This window comes from Choloepus didactylus, chromosome 4, assembly GCF_015220235.1.
Source record: "Choloepus didactylus isolate mChoDid1 chromosome 4, mChoDid1.pri, whole genome shotgun sequence".
Lineage (NCBI taxonomy): Eukaryota > Metazoa > Chordata > Mammalia > Pilosa > Megalonychidae > Choloepus > Choloepus didactylus.
The window spans coordinates 175002261-175021487 of record NC_051310.1 but is presented as its reverse complement, the minus strand read 5'-3'; the positions used below and the strand labels follow the sequence as shown (position 1 = coordinate 175021487).

At 33.8% G+C, this 19227-nt stretch overlaps 1 protein-coding gene across 13 annotated transcripts in view; it reads right to left on the bottom strand.

The window, feature by feature from the left end:
• The window catches only part of MIA2 (MIA SH3 domain ER export factor 2), a 122369-nt gene that overhangs the window by 11304 nt on the left and 91838 nt on the right, over window positions 1-19227 (bottom strand). For 9 of the 13 annotated variants that reach the window (XM_037834885.1, XM_037834887.1, XM_037834888.1 and 6 more), the window contains 5 exons: window positions 18340-18407; window positions 16569-16651; window positions 14849-14977; window positions 11053-11211; window positions 1729-1851 (listed from right to left, as the gene is read on the bottom strand). In XM_037834885.1, coding sequence (XP_037690813.1) covers window positions 1729-1851; window positions 11053-11211; window positions 14849-14977; window positions 16569-16651; window positions 18340-18407 — 562 coding nt within the window. The remainder of the gene's footprint in view (window positions 1-1728; window positions 1852-11052; window positions 11212-14848; window positions 14978-16568; window positions 16652-18339; window positions 18408-19227) is intronic. The other 4 variants (XM_037834889.1, XM_037834896.1, XM_037834899.1 and 1 more) reach the window with 1 other exon arrangement.

Here is a 19227-nt window from a genome sequence, read left to right as displayed (position 1 = left end):
GAAAAAACAGATAAATGGGAACTCCTGAAGCTTAGAAGTTTCTGTACCTCAAAGGAATCTGTCAAAAAGGTGAAGAGGTAGCCAACTCAATGGGAAAAAATTTTTGGAAACCATGTATCTGACAAAAGACTGATATCTTGCATATATAAAGAAACCCTACAACTCAATGACAATAATACAGACAACCCAATTATAAAATGGGCAGAAGACATGAAGAGACAGTTCTCTGAAGGGGAAACAGAAATAGCCAAGAAATACATGAAAAAATGTTCAGCTTCACTAGCTATTAGAGAGATGCAAATTAAGACTACAACGAGATACCATCTCACACCAATTAGAATGGCTGCCATTAAACAAAAAGGAAACTACAAATGCTGGAGAGGATGTGGATAAATTGGAACTCTTATTCATTGTTGGTGGGACTATATAATGGTTCAGCCACTCTGGAAGACAGTCTGGTAGTTCCTTAGAAAACTAGACATAGAGTTACCCTTCGATCCAGCAATTGCACTTCTCGGTATATACCCGGAAGATCTGAAAGCAGTGACGCAAACAGATATTGGCACGCCAGTGTTCATCACAGCATTATTCACAATTGCCAAGAGATGGAAACAACCCATGGCCTTCAACAGATGAGTGGATAAATAAAATGTGGTAGACACACACGATGGAATACTACGCAGCAGTAAGAAGGAATGACGTCGTGAAACATATGACAACTTGTATGAACCTTGAAGACATAACGCTGAGCAAAATAAGCCAGGCACAAAAAGAGAAATATTATATGCTACCACTAATGTGAACATTGCTGGGGGAGAATACAGGGCTGTTGGGCTGTCCCACCTCAAGGGTTGCTGATGTGCTCACAGACAATGGGGACTGGTGGTTTGATGGGCTGAGCCCTCCATCATGGGACTTGCCCTTGGGAAGACTGTTACTGCAAAGAAGAGGCTAGGCCTGCTTATAATTGTGCCTAAGTATCTCCTCCTGAACGCCTCTTTGTTGCTCAGATGTGGCCCTCTCTCTCTAGCTAAGCCAACTTGGCAGATGGAATAACTGCCCTCCCTCCTACGTGGGATCTGACATCCAGGGGTGTAAATAACCCTGGCAACATGGAATATGACTCCCAAGGAGGAATCTAGACCCCGCATCATGGGATAGAAAACATCTTCTTGACCAAAAGGGGAATATGAAATGAAATGAAATAAGTTTCAGTGGCTGAGAGATTCCAAAAGGAGCCAAGAGGTCACTCTGGTGGGCACTCTTACGCACAATATAGATTAACCCGTTTTAGGTTTTAATGCATTGGAGCAGCTAGCAGTAAATACCTGAAACTATCAAAATACAACCCAGAAGCCATGAATCTTGAAGATTATTGTATGAAAATGTAGCTTATGAGGGGTGACAATGTGATTGGGAAAGCCATGTGGATCACACTCCCCTTTGTCCAGTGGATGGATGGATGAGTAGAAAAACGGGCAAAAAAAAAAAAAGCACCCAGTGTGTTCTGTTTTACTTTAATTGTCCTTTTTCACTTTAATTTTTATTCTTATTACTTTTCTGTGTGTGGTAATGAAAATGTTCAAAAATTAATTTTGGTGATGGACGCATAACTGTATAGTGGTACTGTGAACAACTGATTGTACACTTTATATGACTGCATGGTATGTGAATATATCTCAATAAAATTGAATTATTAAAAAAAATACATATATATATATTTCTTACCCATTTTATCCAAAGAAGACATATTAAAACTTCTGAGTTCTGCTGGTCCAGATAATCTACCAGAATTAGAATAAAACCTGTCTTGTCTTTGTGCAAGAAATGCTGGATCAGGATACATATGGCCTAGAAAAGAAGTTTTTAAAATATCTTCATTAGTACAAAAAAAATCAAGTTTACTTAAAGTTTAATAGATTGAACTTATACATTTCTCTTGCTTCCATATTCTTAGTAGACAACAGTAAGCAATTTTAGTAAAACTGCATCTAAATATAATTTTTATTTGCTTTTGCAGTAAACATAAGTATGCTACTTTGGACTTTGAAGTTTTCAATTATTTTTGTGTAAATTAGGACATGTGAATAGAACTTAATTATACATATGTATGCCAGTACATAAATTCATATTAACTCAATTTTCATAATAGTGGATGAAGTGGATACATCAACATATCAAAAAGGCTTTGGAGAGAGAGCTATAAGAAAAAAAGAAAAAACATAAAATGTTGTAAGCATAACAAGAAATTAAGCAGAACAGGGATGATAAAAGAAATTGTCACTAAAGCAGGAAGGGTTATTATTCAGAAGTCATCAGTGACCAAATTTTCAGTAACTGTCACATTTTTTAATTTAGCATCCATTCAACATTAAAGAGAAAGACCTACAACTCAGCAGATGAATAGAATGTTCACACTGCTCAGATTAAGGACATCTGAATAGACATGAATTTGGACAAGACTCTGAACTCAGGTGGTTCTACAGCCATGCCTCCTTTGTCCCCAGAAGTCATTTATGATGACAAAATGGCAATTTCTGGGTTCCTATAGAATTTATAATCCCTGAAAATCTATAGGCAATCTATCTAATCCCTGAGAGGTGATGGCAGACTCCATTAAATTAGTGTGCATGTCTCGTTCTGGAAGTATGAGGAACATACTCTCTCCTATCCTTTTATAGATAATGGACAAACAAACTGCCTTCTATAACTGTCCTAGGCAATAGTACATAATGTTAACTCCATGAACGTTTGATATGTCATTTCCATCTGACTAAGCCACATGGGACTTATTGATACACCCACCTTCCAGACAAAATCAAGGAAACCACCTGGCATCAACTAGAGTCAATGGAGAGAGAATTATAATTAGCAAGTTCGCAAGGGGTAGGGGATGTAATTGAAGAGAGAAAGACCTAGATGGTCTTGAAGGCTCATTTCTTCTCCTTTTTCAGAAGCTTAGCAAAGAGTTGGCTCAACAGATCTGAGTTAGCCCAGTAGAAAAAAAGGTCAATACCAACCACTGCAGTCTAAACTGAGTTATCCCTTTCTATTTGAAATATGGGATTAAGTAAATGGCAGAACTGGATAAATGGATAAAGTAGGGAAACGTGAAAATTTCCCAACTCTTAATCAGGCAGCAAAGATACCGTATCATTATTTTACTTCTAAAATAAATCCCCACAATATCAGCAACCCCCAAAAGACAAAAATTTGTTGGAAAACTTTCAAACTCCTTTTATAAGGCCAGCAAGTGTTGATTCCCAAACTCATCCATATTACAAAAAATAAAAATTGCAGACCAATCTGTCTCATGATCAAAATATTAGCAAACCAGATTCAGCAATGTGTAAAAAGATAAAACATCCTGACCAGGTTGAGTTTATTCTTGGGAAAGTTTGATTTAATATTCACAAATTAATCAATATAATTTTCCACATTAACAGGAAAAGAAGAACAAAAATCACATGATCTTCTCAAAACATGCAGGAAAAGCATTTGACAAAATTCAACTGATAAAATTGCTATCTATTAGCAAAAGAAGTATACAAGGGGCTTTTTTTAAACATGACAAAGAGTATACAACAAAAATCTATAGAGAACATCACAACATGTTAAAATATTGAATCTTTTCCCTCTGAGATCAGGAATGAGACAAGGATGCCTGCTATCAGTGCTTCTGTTCAACATTGCACTGGAGGTACTAGCCAGTACAATAAGGCAATTAACAATAAACGTATACATACATATATACATAATAAAATAAACATATACAAATATTGGAAACGAAGAAATAAAACTATCATTATTCACAGACAACATGACTGTATCTGTCAAATGCAGATAAGGTTATTAGATACAAGAACAATACACAAAATCAATTAGAAAAAAATTGAGATTCAATTTACAACTGTGTCAAAAATATCATATGCCTAGAAATAAACCTAACAAAATATGTACAAGACCTCCACACAGAAAAATACAAGGCACTGATATAAATTAAAGAGGACCTAATTTATCTATAGATAAAGGTAATACCAGGTTAAATTCCATCAGAAAGTTTTTCAGAAATTGGCCTGAAGATTCTAAATTTTATATCAAATTGAAATTTTAGCAAGAATAGTCAAAATAATCCTCAAGAAGAAGAACAAGGACTTTACCAAATACCAAGACTTATTCTAAAGCTATAGAAATTAAGATCATCTAGTATTGGTTCGGATAAGAAAAAGAGACTAAAATAACTTAATAGAAAACCTGAAACACATTCACACATATACAGACATTTAATTTAAAATGAAGGTAGCAATGAAGAACAGTGGGGAAATGAGAGTTTTTTCACTTGAAGGTGCTAAATTGATTGAATATTCATATGGAACAAAATGAACCTTGATCCCTACTAGATGCCATACATACAAAATTTATTACAGGTGGATCACAGATCTAATATGAAGTGTGTAATAATGATTTAGTATATAACAAGAAATTATCTTCATGCCTAAGGGAAGTGGAAAGATTTCTGAAGCAAAAAAAAACTAACCATAAGAAAAATGATTGATAAATTGAACCATATTAATACCAAGAACTTCTATTCATCAAAAGACACCTTTATCAAGTGAAAAGGAAAGCCAAAGAGTTGGCAAAGATATCTGTCATACATATAATTATAAATGGAAAGAACTCATTTCCAGAAAATATAAGAGAACTACTAAAAATCAAGAGAAAAAAGTCAAATTGCAAATAAAAAATGAACATGGAACTATAAAAGGTACATCACAAAAGATAAAACACAAATGGCCAATAAATGTATAAAAAAGGAGCTCAAACTTATTAATAATCAGGGAAATAAATAATTAAATAATTGTATCAGTACATACTGACTAAAGTGGCTAAAATTTAAAAGGCTGATATACTATTGGTGGGAATGTAAGTTGATATAAGAACTTAGGAATACTGTTTAATATACCCAGGACAGAATGCAAGCAGCTAAGGATTGCCACATACAAGAGAGTCCCCAGGGGAAAAAAAGAGAGAGACAGAAAGAGAGAGAGAGAGAGAGAGAGAGAGAGAGAGAGAGAGAGAGAGAGAGAGAGAGAGAGAGAGAGAGAGAGAGACCGCAGCAGAACTGTGGCAACAGGTGTGCAAACTCAATCCAGTCTTTTGCTGGACTACCTAAACACACAAAACGGATTTTTCTGGATTGACCCCACCTGGCTCCCCAGGGAAGGATACCCTAATGGTGAAGAAAGAAGAAGCAGACAACTCTTACAGGAAAAAAAAAACGGGGGGCGGGGGCAGGGGCGATTGAACTGCTGTAAGACAGGATGGGTCCCAGAACTGAAAAGTGTAATGAAAAGGGGGCACTAAGTGAGAGAATTTAAACAAATTACAGAGGCTGGGGAAAGAATTCTGTACAAAAACAAACAAAACAGATCAAGATTCCCAGAAAAGGAATATAGGAAAGGAAGCTTTCTCCTGGAGATGAAACAATTCCACAAAAAGTGCAGTTTAAAATTGTACTGCATATTAAGGGTAAGATTCTGGTGAAGAAGACCTGAGAAAATCTAAACAGTTAAACACAGGTTACTCTAAAGGTCCAGAATAATTGTACAAAGCATCAAAGAAGAGCCTTAACACAATCAAAAATAAAACACTAACCAAGAGGAAGAAACTGACCTTCACAGTTAGCAAATCAAAATACTCAGATGCCTAGACATCAGTAAAAAATTTACAAGCCAGTTTGGTATGTAAATGTATCTCAATAAAACTGCTTTTAAAAAAAGTATAAGCCATGCTAAGAAAAAGGAAGATATAGCTCAGTCAAGGAAACAATTTAAAACTTCAGAGGAGACACAGAATTTGGAACAACAAATCAAAGGAGTTCAAACAAATCTACATCAATTCAAGGAGACAAAGGAAAATATGGAAACTGAGCTAAAGGATATTAAGAAGACCATGTCCGAGCATAAAAAAGAATATCAAAGTTTAAAAAAGAAACATAACAAATATGGGGATGAAAGATACAATAATGGAGATTAAAAATACAGTAGAGGCATGTAACAGCAGATTTGAACAGGCAAAGAAAGAATCAGCAAACTAGAAGACATGGCAAATGAAATCAGCATTCAGAAGAACAGATACAGTCAGAAGACAGTGTCTCAGGGATTTGAGTGACAGCATGAAGCACACAAACATATGCATCATGAGTGTCGAAGACGGAGAAGAGAGGAAGGGGTAGAAAGAATATTTGAGGAAATAATGGCCAAAAATTTCCCAACTTTTATGAAAGACATAAATATACATGTTCCAGAAGCACAACATACTCCAAACAGAATAAACCTTAACAGACCTACTCCAAGATACATTCTAATCACAATGACAAATGCCAAAGAGAAAGAATTCTGAAAGCAGCAAGAAAAAAGCGATTGTCACATTCAAGTATTCGCAATAAGACTAAGTGCCAATTTCTCTTCAGAAACCATGGTATGATATATTTAAGATACTAAAAGAGAAAAACAGCTAGCCAAAAATTCTTTAACAGGCAACACTATCCTTCAAAAATGAGGGAGAGTTTAAAATATTCACAGATAAACAGAAACTAAGAGAATTCATCAAAAAGAGACCTGCCCTACAAGAATCACTAAAAGGAGTTCTGCATGTTGAAAGGAAGACAGGAGAGAGTGGCCTGGAGTAGTGTGAAGAAATGAAGATCTTCAGTAAAGGTAATTAAAAGGGTAAATGCAAAACCCAATAGTACTGTATCCTAAATGTACAACCCTACTCTTTAATTCCTATACGAGTCAGAATACAATTGAACAAGAAAAAGTCCTATTTCCTAATAATGGACATGCAAAATATGAAGAGGTAATGTGGGACAAAAATAACATGAAGAGGGGAAACAGAGAAATATGGGAGCAGAGAACATGTATGCTATTGAAGCTAAGTTGGTATCTGTTCAAATTAGGTCGTAAGTTGTGAATTTAAAACCCCAGGGTAACCACAAAGAAGGTATTTAAAAAATAAAATAGAAACAGAAACGAGAAAGGTATTAGTCAGAAATATCTGGGGAAAATAATACACTCTAATGTAAACTATTAACTGTAGCTAATATTACAATTATAACATGCTTTCATCAATTGTAACAAAGATACCACACTAAAGCGAAGTGTTAATTATTGGAGGGAATATGGTAATGCTGTATTTTCTCCATAATTTTCCTGTAACCCTACAACTTCTCTAAAAAAATTTTTTTAAACCTATATTGTTCTAAGAAAATTGAGTCCGCTATTGAAAGTAATGAAAATAAAATGTTGATTATTTAAAGAAAGTGGTTCTATACTTGCTAACAAAACTTCTAATCAGTAAAAACAGAATTGGATATATGATAAAAAAGGACAAATTACAGTATATTTTTTCTATATATAAAGTAAAAAAGCTTTTTCCCCTTCAATGTATTTAACAGTGCAAAAACAATTTTTTATCAGTATTACAAAACCATTTAAAATTATTTCTGCCAACTCTTCTTCAGCCAATAGAAATCTAAAAAATTTCTGCCAAATACCACTAATTAGGGGAATATATGAATTTTACAAAGTATGTTTAACAGGACTAAATGATAGATAAACCTCAACTACAGAATCCATATATTCTTCTGAAGCTTAGTTATTTTAGTTACATTATTGAACATAACAAATACTTCAATCTAAAATAGTTGAAAACTTAAGACAAATCTTAAAGACAATTATTAACAGGAAGCAGGGCTCTTCATAAGCCCCAATAATTCAACCTGATATAAAAGGTGGGGGAGTTACTCTAAAATATTACCACCCCTATTTTATGAAAGCCTATATTATGGAATGGAGAAAACGTAAAAATTGTTCAACTTGCTCAAAGTTACCCAAAAAATTAGCAGCAATGCTAAAATAAAAACCTAGTCCCCCTCATTCTTGTTCAGTACTCAAATTTACCAATTAGCTATATGTAACTTAAAACAGAAGGACCATTCAGATAGAATGGAATATATCAAAGGCAAAACTAGAATATTTTCATAAATTTACTCTGGGTGGGAACAGGACTAATGGTTCAAAGCATTTATCAGCATTATTCCATCCAAGCTAGAGCCTTAAGGGTCTCTTAACCTCACTTACCTAGTCATAAAGTTTAGAATAGAATAGTATGTAAAACTGCTTTCCTATGTCTACAAAATTACCATTGTCTGAATATTTCTTTGAGATTATAGTTGACATAGATGACCCCTGTGTCAAACCAAATGGAGCAGGTGTGGTATCTAAACACTCTTGATAGAATGGATACATACATCTTCCATGAAGACTTATCAATTTAGAAGCTCACAAATTTTAACTTTTATTAGGCTCTGAAATTATAGAAATTAGGTTCCACTTCCAGTACGGCAGATTAAGCTCATAAAAGACACTCCCTCCCACAGATAATAACTATAAATTCTGGACAATATACAAAAAATAACTGAAAGCTCCAAAGTATGAACAAAAGCAAGCAGTTTGGGAAAGGGGTCAAGACTCAGAAAAATGGATGAGTTTCCCATTTTTATGGCTTAGCCTGGAGGCAGACCACAGCCAGCTGCAGTACAGAGCAGCTAAAACTCCAACAGAACAGTGGTCTTCCTTCTGGACTGAAGAACCAGAGGACAGAGCCCAAGGCAATGGCAGCAGTAAATCCAAGAAAGCAGAGAGCAAGAGAAATGGAACACAAAATTCTCTATAAATTCTGCCCAAATCTATGGCTGACCCCTGAACCCCATGTGTTTTAGGTAAACTGAAGCTGTTTTCAGCTAAGACTAAAAGAACTGAACTAATACTTGAGCTGCTGCCCATCACAGGAAAGAAAAAGTCTGCAATTTGAGTCTAACCAAGTTAACTGTCTAAAACAAAACCAACCAACATTCTTCAGGGGAATATAATAGAATGCAGAATCTCCACAACACCCAGGATAGAATTCAAAATGACTCAAAACACCAATAAACGGGAAAATGTGACTCATTCTTAAAGGAAAAGACAATCAGTAGAGGCAACTGCAAAATGATCTTGATGTTGAAATTATCATACAAGGACTTTAAAGTGGCTATTATAAAACTATGATCAATGAAGTTAAAAAAATGCTTATGATGAATAAAAAGATAAGAAATCTCAGCACAGAAACTGAAGATATAAAAAAGAACCAAGTGGATATTCTAGAATTGAAGAACACAGTATCTAAAATAAAACATTTACTGAATGGATTTAATAGAATGGAGATGATAGAGGGGAGAGTCATTAAACTTGAAGAAAGCTGAAGAAATTAACCAGTCAAAAAAATTGGAGACTCAAGGATTTGTAGGACAATATTGAAAAGAAGGCCAGAGAATTAGGGGTTTCAGGCAATTCTAAAAGGACATGTAGAATATTTCCTACTTTTATGGAAAAGCAATAATAAAGTCATTACTACAAGAACCATGAGGAGTGAAAAGAACAATGGCCTAGGAATTGGAAGATCTGAAGTCTCGTGTCATCGATTCACATAGCTATTTTACCTCAAGAATGCCAGCTCATCTCTTTGAAGACTCAGGGCCCTTGTGTGTATAGTAAGGGTTCTGGTTTTTAAAGTTATTCTAATCCTCAGAATCTCCTAAAGAGTTTTTTTAGAAATACAGGCCTCATCTTCAGAGATCATGTTCAGAAGGTTGGTCTGAAACGGAACCCAAGTATTTGTGTGTTTATTTTAAGTTTCCTAAGCGGTTCCAGATAATCAGCCATGTTTGAGAACCACTACCCAACATTTGGGGGAGACAGGCAGCACTTGTGACAGAAACTCCTGGTATTAATAACTTGGGAGTTCTCTAAAGAAAGGTCCTCTATACATTTGTTGAGATACAGTATCCCTTAAAATCTTGCAATCAAGTCCCTTGACATAAAGGTTGCAGTTTATTTATCTTTATTTTTATCACAACTAAATTTTTTTATAATTAATGTTAAGTTAAAGGCAAAGAAAGAATCTTTGAAAGATTCTCCTTCAAATCCTAAGTTTGGAAGTCATAGCATATATATTTCTAAATATAAAAATGACAGGAAAAAATATATAGCTTTCTCAGAATTATTCAAGTATTCATTCTTTCAACAAAAATGTACTGAGTACATACTATGTGCCTAGCACTGTTCTGGGTGCTAGGGATACAGTCCTAAACAAAAGTGATGCAAAATTCAGTCCTCAATAGGCTTATATTTTAGTGATAACAAACAAAGGATACTAGACCATAAGTGACCATCACTTCACAGACATACCACCACCACAGCAAAAACTAACTCTTGAAATTAGTTTTTTTTAACACAATATTTTTCACTCTTTAATGTCTCAGGAAAGGTTATGAAGCAGCATATTTTCAAATACGTACTAATTTAGGCAAAGCAAGCATAACCCACTTCACATAACAGTGTCCATGAAACAGTGGGCATAAATAAAAGTTTAGCAACTTAGAGGAACAGTAGTTATTGCCTTATTTCAAGAAATTCTGCTATGGCTCTTTTGGTATATATATATATGTATGTATGTATGTATGCATGTATGTATGTGAGATATCCAAGATACATTGTTCAGTGAAAATATGACAGTTACAAAGAAGGATGAAGGGTATAGCTGCAGCAGAGCAGTACAAATTTGTATACCTATAAATTTATGAAAGCACACAACAAAATCTCTGAAAGATATTCAGTCAAATTCTGGGATGGACATACTAAGATGACAAGCAGGACTTTTTCACTTTCCTAATTACACATTTCTGCATTGTTTGGATTTTCTAAAATAAACATGTATTACTTCTATAAGCAACAAAACAATAAAGACATTTCATTTTAAGGCAAAAACCTCTATAATATGAACAACTACCCCTAATTACTCTTGTTAGCAAATTTGTGCTATTGTCGTTTTTCTAATATGTATCAAGGCTCTTCTTGTAACCGAGAAAAACGTCTTTTCTTCTATTCCTGTATAGTTCATATACTGGCTGACTTTCAACTATAAATAATCACTATACTCTTCACATACCTGATGGAGGGATCATCATTCTACGATCCTGTGCCCATGGAGGAGACAGGGATCCTGTGTCCGAAGGTGCTCTATGATGATCAGGTAACCTCTCACTACTTGATTCTCCTCTTTCATTAGTAATCTGATGGTCCAGAGGATTCGCTGGTCCTCGTGAGCCTAATTAAAGAAAAAAACAATTACAATTCTGTTTATATCTAAAAATTATTATAAGATCAATCATTAAGTAAAATCCACACTTTTTAAAAAGTGAAAATTTAATCAAATTCTGACAAAGCTTTCCTAAGAAATATTGGATTATTAACTCTATCCTTCCAAAGCCATTTCTAAGACAATGAGAGAAAAACAATTTTGGCAAGTACATAAGAAACACTTCCATATAAAATTCATTTTTAAATGTTATTACTATCATTTATTACTTGTTTTAAAAAAACTAAATTTATACATAAAATCAGCCATTAAATTATAAATTATAAGCAATAAGTCTGAAAAATCAGGGGAGAAGGAAATTGCAAAGACTTCTATACCAGATTTAACAAAATGATTATAATCTGAAGTTTTTAATTGCTTAAATGAATATACCAATACTCTATATCAAAATATGCATGATTTCTTTAAAACAGTCATCTTAGGGGCTACATACTTATTTCAGTAATTGTGTTTCTACTCAATGTATTTTTAGAACAACTCTTTTGGAAATGTCCTCAAATTAGCATAAAAGCCATACAAGAAACTTAGTCTCAACTGTAACATGATTCTCTTCTGCCTGAAAATGGCTTTAACCAGCCTGATGACAAATTTTATACCCACCAGAAAAACTTGGCTCTAGAGTGGCTTTTAGCAGTTTCTAAATACTAAATTCACCTTCAAAAACAGAGCTCTTAAGCTCTGAATCCAAGTCCAATAACAAGTTTCAAAACAGTACAGCATCATTGGAATAAATACTTTCAATAAAGTAACACTCATGGAGTTACAAAAAGCTAGTATGCTTTCATTACAAAAGGGGAAATCATTTTAACATTCCCTTCTTTTGGCCAAAGAAAAGATAGTGCCTTGATTTAAAACCTATAGTCAATTAAAATGGAAAAGACAAAACAAAATATTTTAAAAATTCAATAACAAAACATAGTAATACCTCATTTATCTGTTATGGAGGAGAATGAGAACTTCTCAAAATTATATTTTCCAGAAAGCAAAAGCTTACTGCTTTCAAGGAACAGCTCAAAAATTATTTTTTTTCAATAAGTCTTTCTAAAATGCTACCCAAATTTCAGTACCTCCTTTAAGAGAAGAGACCAAAATTAATTTGACCTTTTCTTGGTAACTTATGCAGACTAATACAAACATTCATCTTATAATATATAGTAATCTTTTTTAAAATTTCCCATCTACTTCTTTTAAGTCAGGAGATCAACTACCACTTTTACTACATTCTACAACTACATCCTATTAAATTCCTCAAATTTTTTCCTGTTAGGTTGTGGCTTCTAATCAATCCATTAGAAGCCGAAGGCTGGGAAAGCAGAAAATTAAATTTGTTAAAAACAGGAGTCAATAAGGCGAGTTCATCTTGAGTGAAGCACAGGGCTCTAAAGGAGATATTCAAAGAAAAGACTTTGTCCTGATTGCTTACTTCCAGGGGATAAAAACTACAGGCAGACAGACAGCTAGCTGAAAATTACAAACCTGAAAATACTAAAGGTTAGTTGCTCATTCAGATCAAAATAGACAATTTACCTTAAAAAGAAATTATTTTCCTTATATTCAATCATATTCCAGCATATATCTCATCCAAAATTTTAAAAGATAAATAAAAAGGAAGAAAAAAGAAGGGCATTCTTCATCCTTCTTTGGTGAGTCATAAAACTTTCAGTTCAAAGCAACTCTTTTAAAACCTGCTGATAACTTACCTAGAACTTCTGAAGCTTTTCTAACAAACAGTAAAACACTCTTGTAAATAATCTAAACACATTGTATCTTTAAAGTAATCAAATAGGAGAAGAAAGTAATTTAAATAGGAGAGGAGAAATCAAAGGTAATTTTTAACTCATATTCCAAATATTCAATTGAATACAAGTAATCCTTGACTTATTCAATTTCTAGTGATTCACATTTTAGCCATTACACTCTTATCTCTATGGTACTTTGTTTTTCAGACTGCTAGCTGCAACACATTTGTGATGTATGAAACTAACTTAGACTCATTCAACATTCTTTTTTGCATGAAATGGAATGGAACTAAATAGAAAATAACAGAAAGCTCAAAAATAGTAAGGGTAAATACCATTTCATGTAACTAGTTGAAATTATATTTGATTGGTGTATAATATGACATGATATAAAATATATTTCTTACTCTAGGTCAAGATCAAAACTTTCTGGGGAAAAAAAATGGACTTGGGGCACTTATAGCAAACATGTGAATTTCAAAATTAGTCAGCTTCCTGGAGTGCTCAGAGAAAAGCTCCCCTTGAGCTCCAAGTATCTGACTGCAAGTCAGTCCCTTTCCTAGGAGTTCTCAGTACAAAGCTAAGACAAGCAAAGATACTCTCTGAGGTGTCCTCAGACTGTGGGCCCAATGTGTGGGGGGACCGTGAAGCGAGAAGTAATAGTTTTAAGTGGAGCAAAATGAGGATGGGAAAAGAGGGCACAAATAGGAAATGGACAAAGGAGAACAGCCCATGATTTTCTCATATTCTTTGAATATAATTCCAAGGGAATAATTTTAAAAAATATTTAGAGCAATGGCAGCTTCAACAGGGAAGTACACAGACTCCCTGAAAGGCTACTATAATGAGTAAATATCCATTTGAATACATGAGCTTTGGTATGTTGAGTTTGATTTAGTGCTTTTATTTAGTCTTCTAACTTGATGCTCCCATGTCAGATTCAATCTGTTAAAATAACTGATAAAAAAAGGGGAAAAGGACATTTCATTGGTGAAGAATACTATCAGCTCTTACAAAACAGAGTTGGGGCTGAAAAACTAAGACTTTTTATTTTGATGAGTTTGGAATAAATAGAGCTCTACTTTTTTTAAATTTTGCCACAATTCAAGGTAAAACATTAAAGCAACTTGACAAAGTGAAAAAGCATGGTGAGAGATTGAAAGAGGAAAACTCCAGGCACACAGGAGTGTTTAAAGGTACAAATGCCTTTTTTAATACCAGAATCTGTATTGATGAGGTGAATGCAGAAAGAACAAGCACTAATGTTTACAGCTAGGGACAGTCTCAAAAAACCTGTATGGAGGTAACAAAAAAGACGACTTTGGGTTGGTTTCTCAACATAGTAACAAATGATTTAGGTACCCAAAAGATGTTTATCAAAACTCTGCCCACAAGAGCTTTTCTGAATTCCCTAACTCAAAAAAGCGTTCTTTCAACTTTCAGATTCTCATGACAGTGAGTTAAAAAAGAAAAGATAAAATATTCTACACTGTAATAATGGTTCATCAACATACAATTTTATGCTAGGTTATTCTGTTATTTTATGTATTCTTTATAAAGTTTTATATTATATAGTATATTAGTTTTTAAGAAGTCAAAAATATGGTTTAAAAAGATATGCATCAAATCTTTGATCAAAATGTAATCTATTATAACACTGTTTCTAAGAGAACACTATATTAAAATCAGATATCATAGAGCTCCTTTACCAAAAATGTAACCCATAATAAGTGCAAGGCATACTTGTATTTTTCAAACGTTTATTTTACAGATCATTTCAAAGATAGTGAGATGAAAATACAAGTAAGGAAGAAATCTAGAGTAATAAAGATGTTTAAACAATATACCTCTTCCTCCTCCCCCTGGAAGCAAAGGTGAGAGTCTGAGAGGACCCTCCAACAAAGTTGGAGGGGAGAGAAAAGCTCTCGTTTCAGATGAAGGCCGACCCAATGGTGAGGGACCATATGGGGAATGTTCTGGAATAATTAAAACAACATATTTTAATTCATAGTTTCAGTTAACTACACTGCCGAGTTAGAATCCCATTTCAATAATTACCATCAAGTCATCCTTTTGCCAATTTAAATTTAATCCATCTCCTGAATACTAACTCTGCCTAGTGTTGTGCTAATATGGGATAGAATTAAATACAGAACCCTCTATTGTAAAATTTATCTACCAAATGGACACTTCAGTCAATACAAACATAATCCCCTTGGTAACTGACATAGTTAAATCATCATACAATATTAAGCAATAAGATATTGATGATATTTTAGAGTTATAAGAGGATTGGTGGGGAGGGGTAAGGTTTGGTTTGGTTTTTAATGGCACAATGCTTCCAGATATTTCAGCTGGTGAAGGTTATAACATGGAAAAACTCGGTTTAAATCAGTGCTATGCCAAATGGGCTACTTTGGGCCATGAACTGTTTGAGGAAAGTTCACATTTTGAAAAGGAGAAAAATGCACAAAATACTCTGAAGCATTAGAAATCACTTTTGACTGACTAAAACTCAGTTTACATATACTAATTCAAGGAATAAATCACCCTATCTCTAACCAAGAGCCCTATCATTTTACAAACTTCACCATTCCCAAATAACGGTATGCTTTTAAAGTTCAAACATAACAATAAACTTAAAATATCACCAAAATAACATTTATAAAACATGCTAAATTTTATTAAGTGTAGTTCATATAAAATTCAAATGCAATTATAACAAAAGATCAAAACATTATATACCCTGAGGCTTTTGCACTGGGTTCAAACAAAATTTCCATTCTGTATAATTTCTCCTACTCAAAGCTTTGTTACTATTTGAAATTCACAGTAATCTGATATTTTTAAATGTAGAGATAAGACTTTCATTTTAATAAAATTTGACTATTAACAAAGTGGTTTTTATAACTTTTCAAACGTTATTAAAATGGGATTCTACCCATGTAAAAGATAGGTTTCTTTTCACTGCCTCAGGAGCTTAATTCCAATTCAACCAAATTATTTTGAAAAATCTAAACTATTTGGAATAGTATGAGATCATTAAAAATGCTAACTCAGTAATGAATTGACAGAAATATTACATACATCTTCCACAGAAGTGGCCCTCTATTGGGTTTAATTAAACAATCAAAACTCAGATTATTAAGGTATTCCCAGCTTTTTAAATTAATACCTTTCAATAATTAAAGCAGACTCTTTAATCCTCATTTTTCCATTACAATTATAAGTAAAGAGTCACAATGCTATTCCATATTCTCTTATTCATTCATTCTTCCAAAAACTAGTTACTTAGTACCTACTAGGTGCCAGGTACTTCATTTTTAGAGTTCAAGATACTAAATAAATATCATCTTACAAATCCCACTGAAAAAAAGACAGAAGTTATTTCCATTATTGCGAGGGAAACAAAACGCAGACACTTTGAGTTTGCTGGAAGGCTCAGACTAGAATCCTAAATCTACTGTATTTATAAATAATAGCATTAATTTACACTAATATAAACTATATGTGTAATAGATAGATACATATGTATTTTAAAGTAGGGATTTAAAAAAAAAAGACTACCTCTGACAAATGCTGTACTTGGAACATCAAGCGCATAAGGATCTTTTTCTAAAAGTTCAAATTTAAACTCTGCTTCAGTTAATCTGCAAATAAAGAACAAGCATTGCTAAGTTACTGATCCAACAGAAGGCACTCACATTACAAGAAAAATGCCACTGCCAAGTACAAGCTACTCTTCACTATCTCAAGATATGCACAGAAGAAACAGTTCCCCTAAAATTATTCTGCCCAAAACACCTTTCTTTACCTCCCTCTCCTTATTTTGGGGTAACAAGTTTTATTTTTGTCTAATGACAAAAAATGTTTTGTTGACATTTGGAGTTGTTTTGTTTCTTTTTTCAAAACGAGACTGCAATAAATACTGTATGATAGAATCCAAATTTTAGAAATAAAAGCAACTTCCAGGGTCAACCAGTTGAAGGTTCTCATTTTACAACTAAGGAAACTGAGGCTAGGAGTTTGAGTTATTCAAAATTAATGTGCCAGGATTAAAACACAGAGTTCCTGGCTCTGAGTCATGCATGCTTTCCATTGTAATGTGACCCGTACGATTCCAATCATAATATAAAATTGGAAAGCCAACATCCTATTATTTTAATCCTAAACTTTTTATATGAAATATGACATCTTAATAGAAACTTATTCCTAGTTCTTGAACATCACATCTGAAATACAACACTTAATCATTTGATTTTAATTTGTGAGAGGAAAAAAGATAAGCAAGTAGAATAAAACTAATAATGGATAATGGCAATAGTACATTCTGGTAAGAAATAACGCTCTGGGAAGACTGTTACCATCTTCAAAGAGAAACATTTACTCTTCCATTCTATTGCACATTGCATACTTCTATTCTCCCTTTCACTTTCTGGTTGTAAAACAATGCCACTCAATACAATAAAACCAGGGGGTAAGAGAGATAATAAACATGTATTCTTTCTACTTATCCACTAAGAAATGCTGACACTCTGACAAATACCATATCAGAGACATTCATCCATTCTCTTCCAACCCTCTGTGCCAGTGTGAATGTATTATGTCCCCCAAAATGCCATTATCTTTGATGTAATCTTGTGTGAGCAGACTTATTAGTGTTGATTAGATTGTAATTCTTTGAGTGTTTCCATGGAGATGTGACCCACCCAACTGTAGGTGATAACTCGATTAGATAATTTCCATGGAGGTATGGCCCTACCCATTCAGGGTGGGCCTTGATTAGTTTACTAGAGCAACTGAGTGTGACATTTTGAAGAGGAGCTGCAGCTAAGAGAGGACAAAATGCCCCATTTTGAAATGTAACCTGGGGAACAAGTGGATGCCAGCCATGAGCCTTCTGAGCTAACAGAGGTTTTCCGGACACCTATGGCCATCCTTCAGTGAAAGTACTCCCTTACCTTGGACACTTTATGGCCTTAAGACTGTAACTTTATAACCAAATAAACCCCCTTTATAAAAGCCAATCCACTTCCGGTATTTTGCATAAAATGGGCAGCATCAGCAAACTAGAACACCTCTTAATCTCCCTTCACCTGTACTGACTTTTTAAAAATTTTTAAGTTATACTTTTACAGAAGCATCTGTGAACAGTTTCCCTTAAGTCCATTTTAGTCCCCTCCCTAAGGCAAGTATTTTAAACCAAAAACTAGCCACTATAAAACTAGTAGCTATTTCACAACTAGATATGCTGGATCACTGCAAATTTTCTTGTTTATCCTTATAGAAGTAATACCTAATTTAAAGTTTTTAAAAGTGTTCTCACAAAGATACTCACTTTTGTCTGTTTTGAGCATTTTCCTTCCTTAAATCATTGAGGTTTCTTTCTGCAGTCCGAGCTGCCAACTTAAAGCAAATAATATATTTTAAAAATACATTTATACAAAGTTAAATGAATTCTAGGCATATATAAACATCACACTGACGGTATAACAAATATCACAGTCACTTAAGTATCCATTTCAGTAAACTCAATGTAAAATTTTTTTAATTTAGGGAATTATTTAAAAAGGTAATGAATTTCATGTAACCAGAGGACATGAGCCTAAAAAACTGTCAGGCTGGAGGTTAATCATGTATTTGTCATTGAATGCTGTTTATACGATGTGAAATCCAAGAATTAACATTATCAGAGACTGTAATATCCCCATAACATGAAAAGAACAATGCAGAGGACCCAGGTTTGGGGCAATGGAAATGAGACTCACAATCATTAGCATGCAGTAAAGGCTATGGAACAAGGTAACCAGCTCTCGAGAGAAACCACTATAATTCTGTGAAACCGTAAAGGTCCAAATGACTTTCACAGCATGGTAGTACAGGCCGTTATTTAAATGGCTGAATAAAATCAAAGCATGTTGAATGCCTATTAATTACATGGCACTGTAGATATATTCCTAAAACATTATATTCGTTTAGTAACATTTTTATTTAATAAAATACTGTAGAAAACAACACTTTTAATAAAATAAGAAGTTAGAAAATGAGAGCATTTATGCTGTAGAAAACAATGCTTAAACCTATAGTAAGTACTAAGAACACGCAATATTCACAAATAGTTGTGGGCAAAGGTTAAATCTGTAAGGAATACTGCATGTTTCCCAGTCATTCTGTGGACTCTCCAGATTAGAAGCAGCAGTGTGTGGAACATCAGGCCTCCAAACTA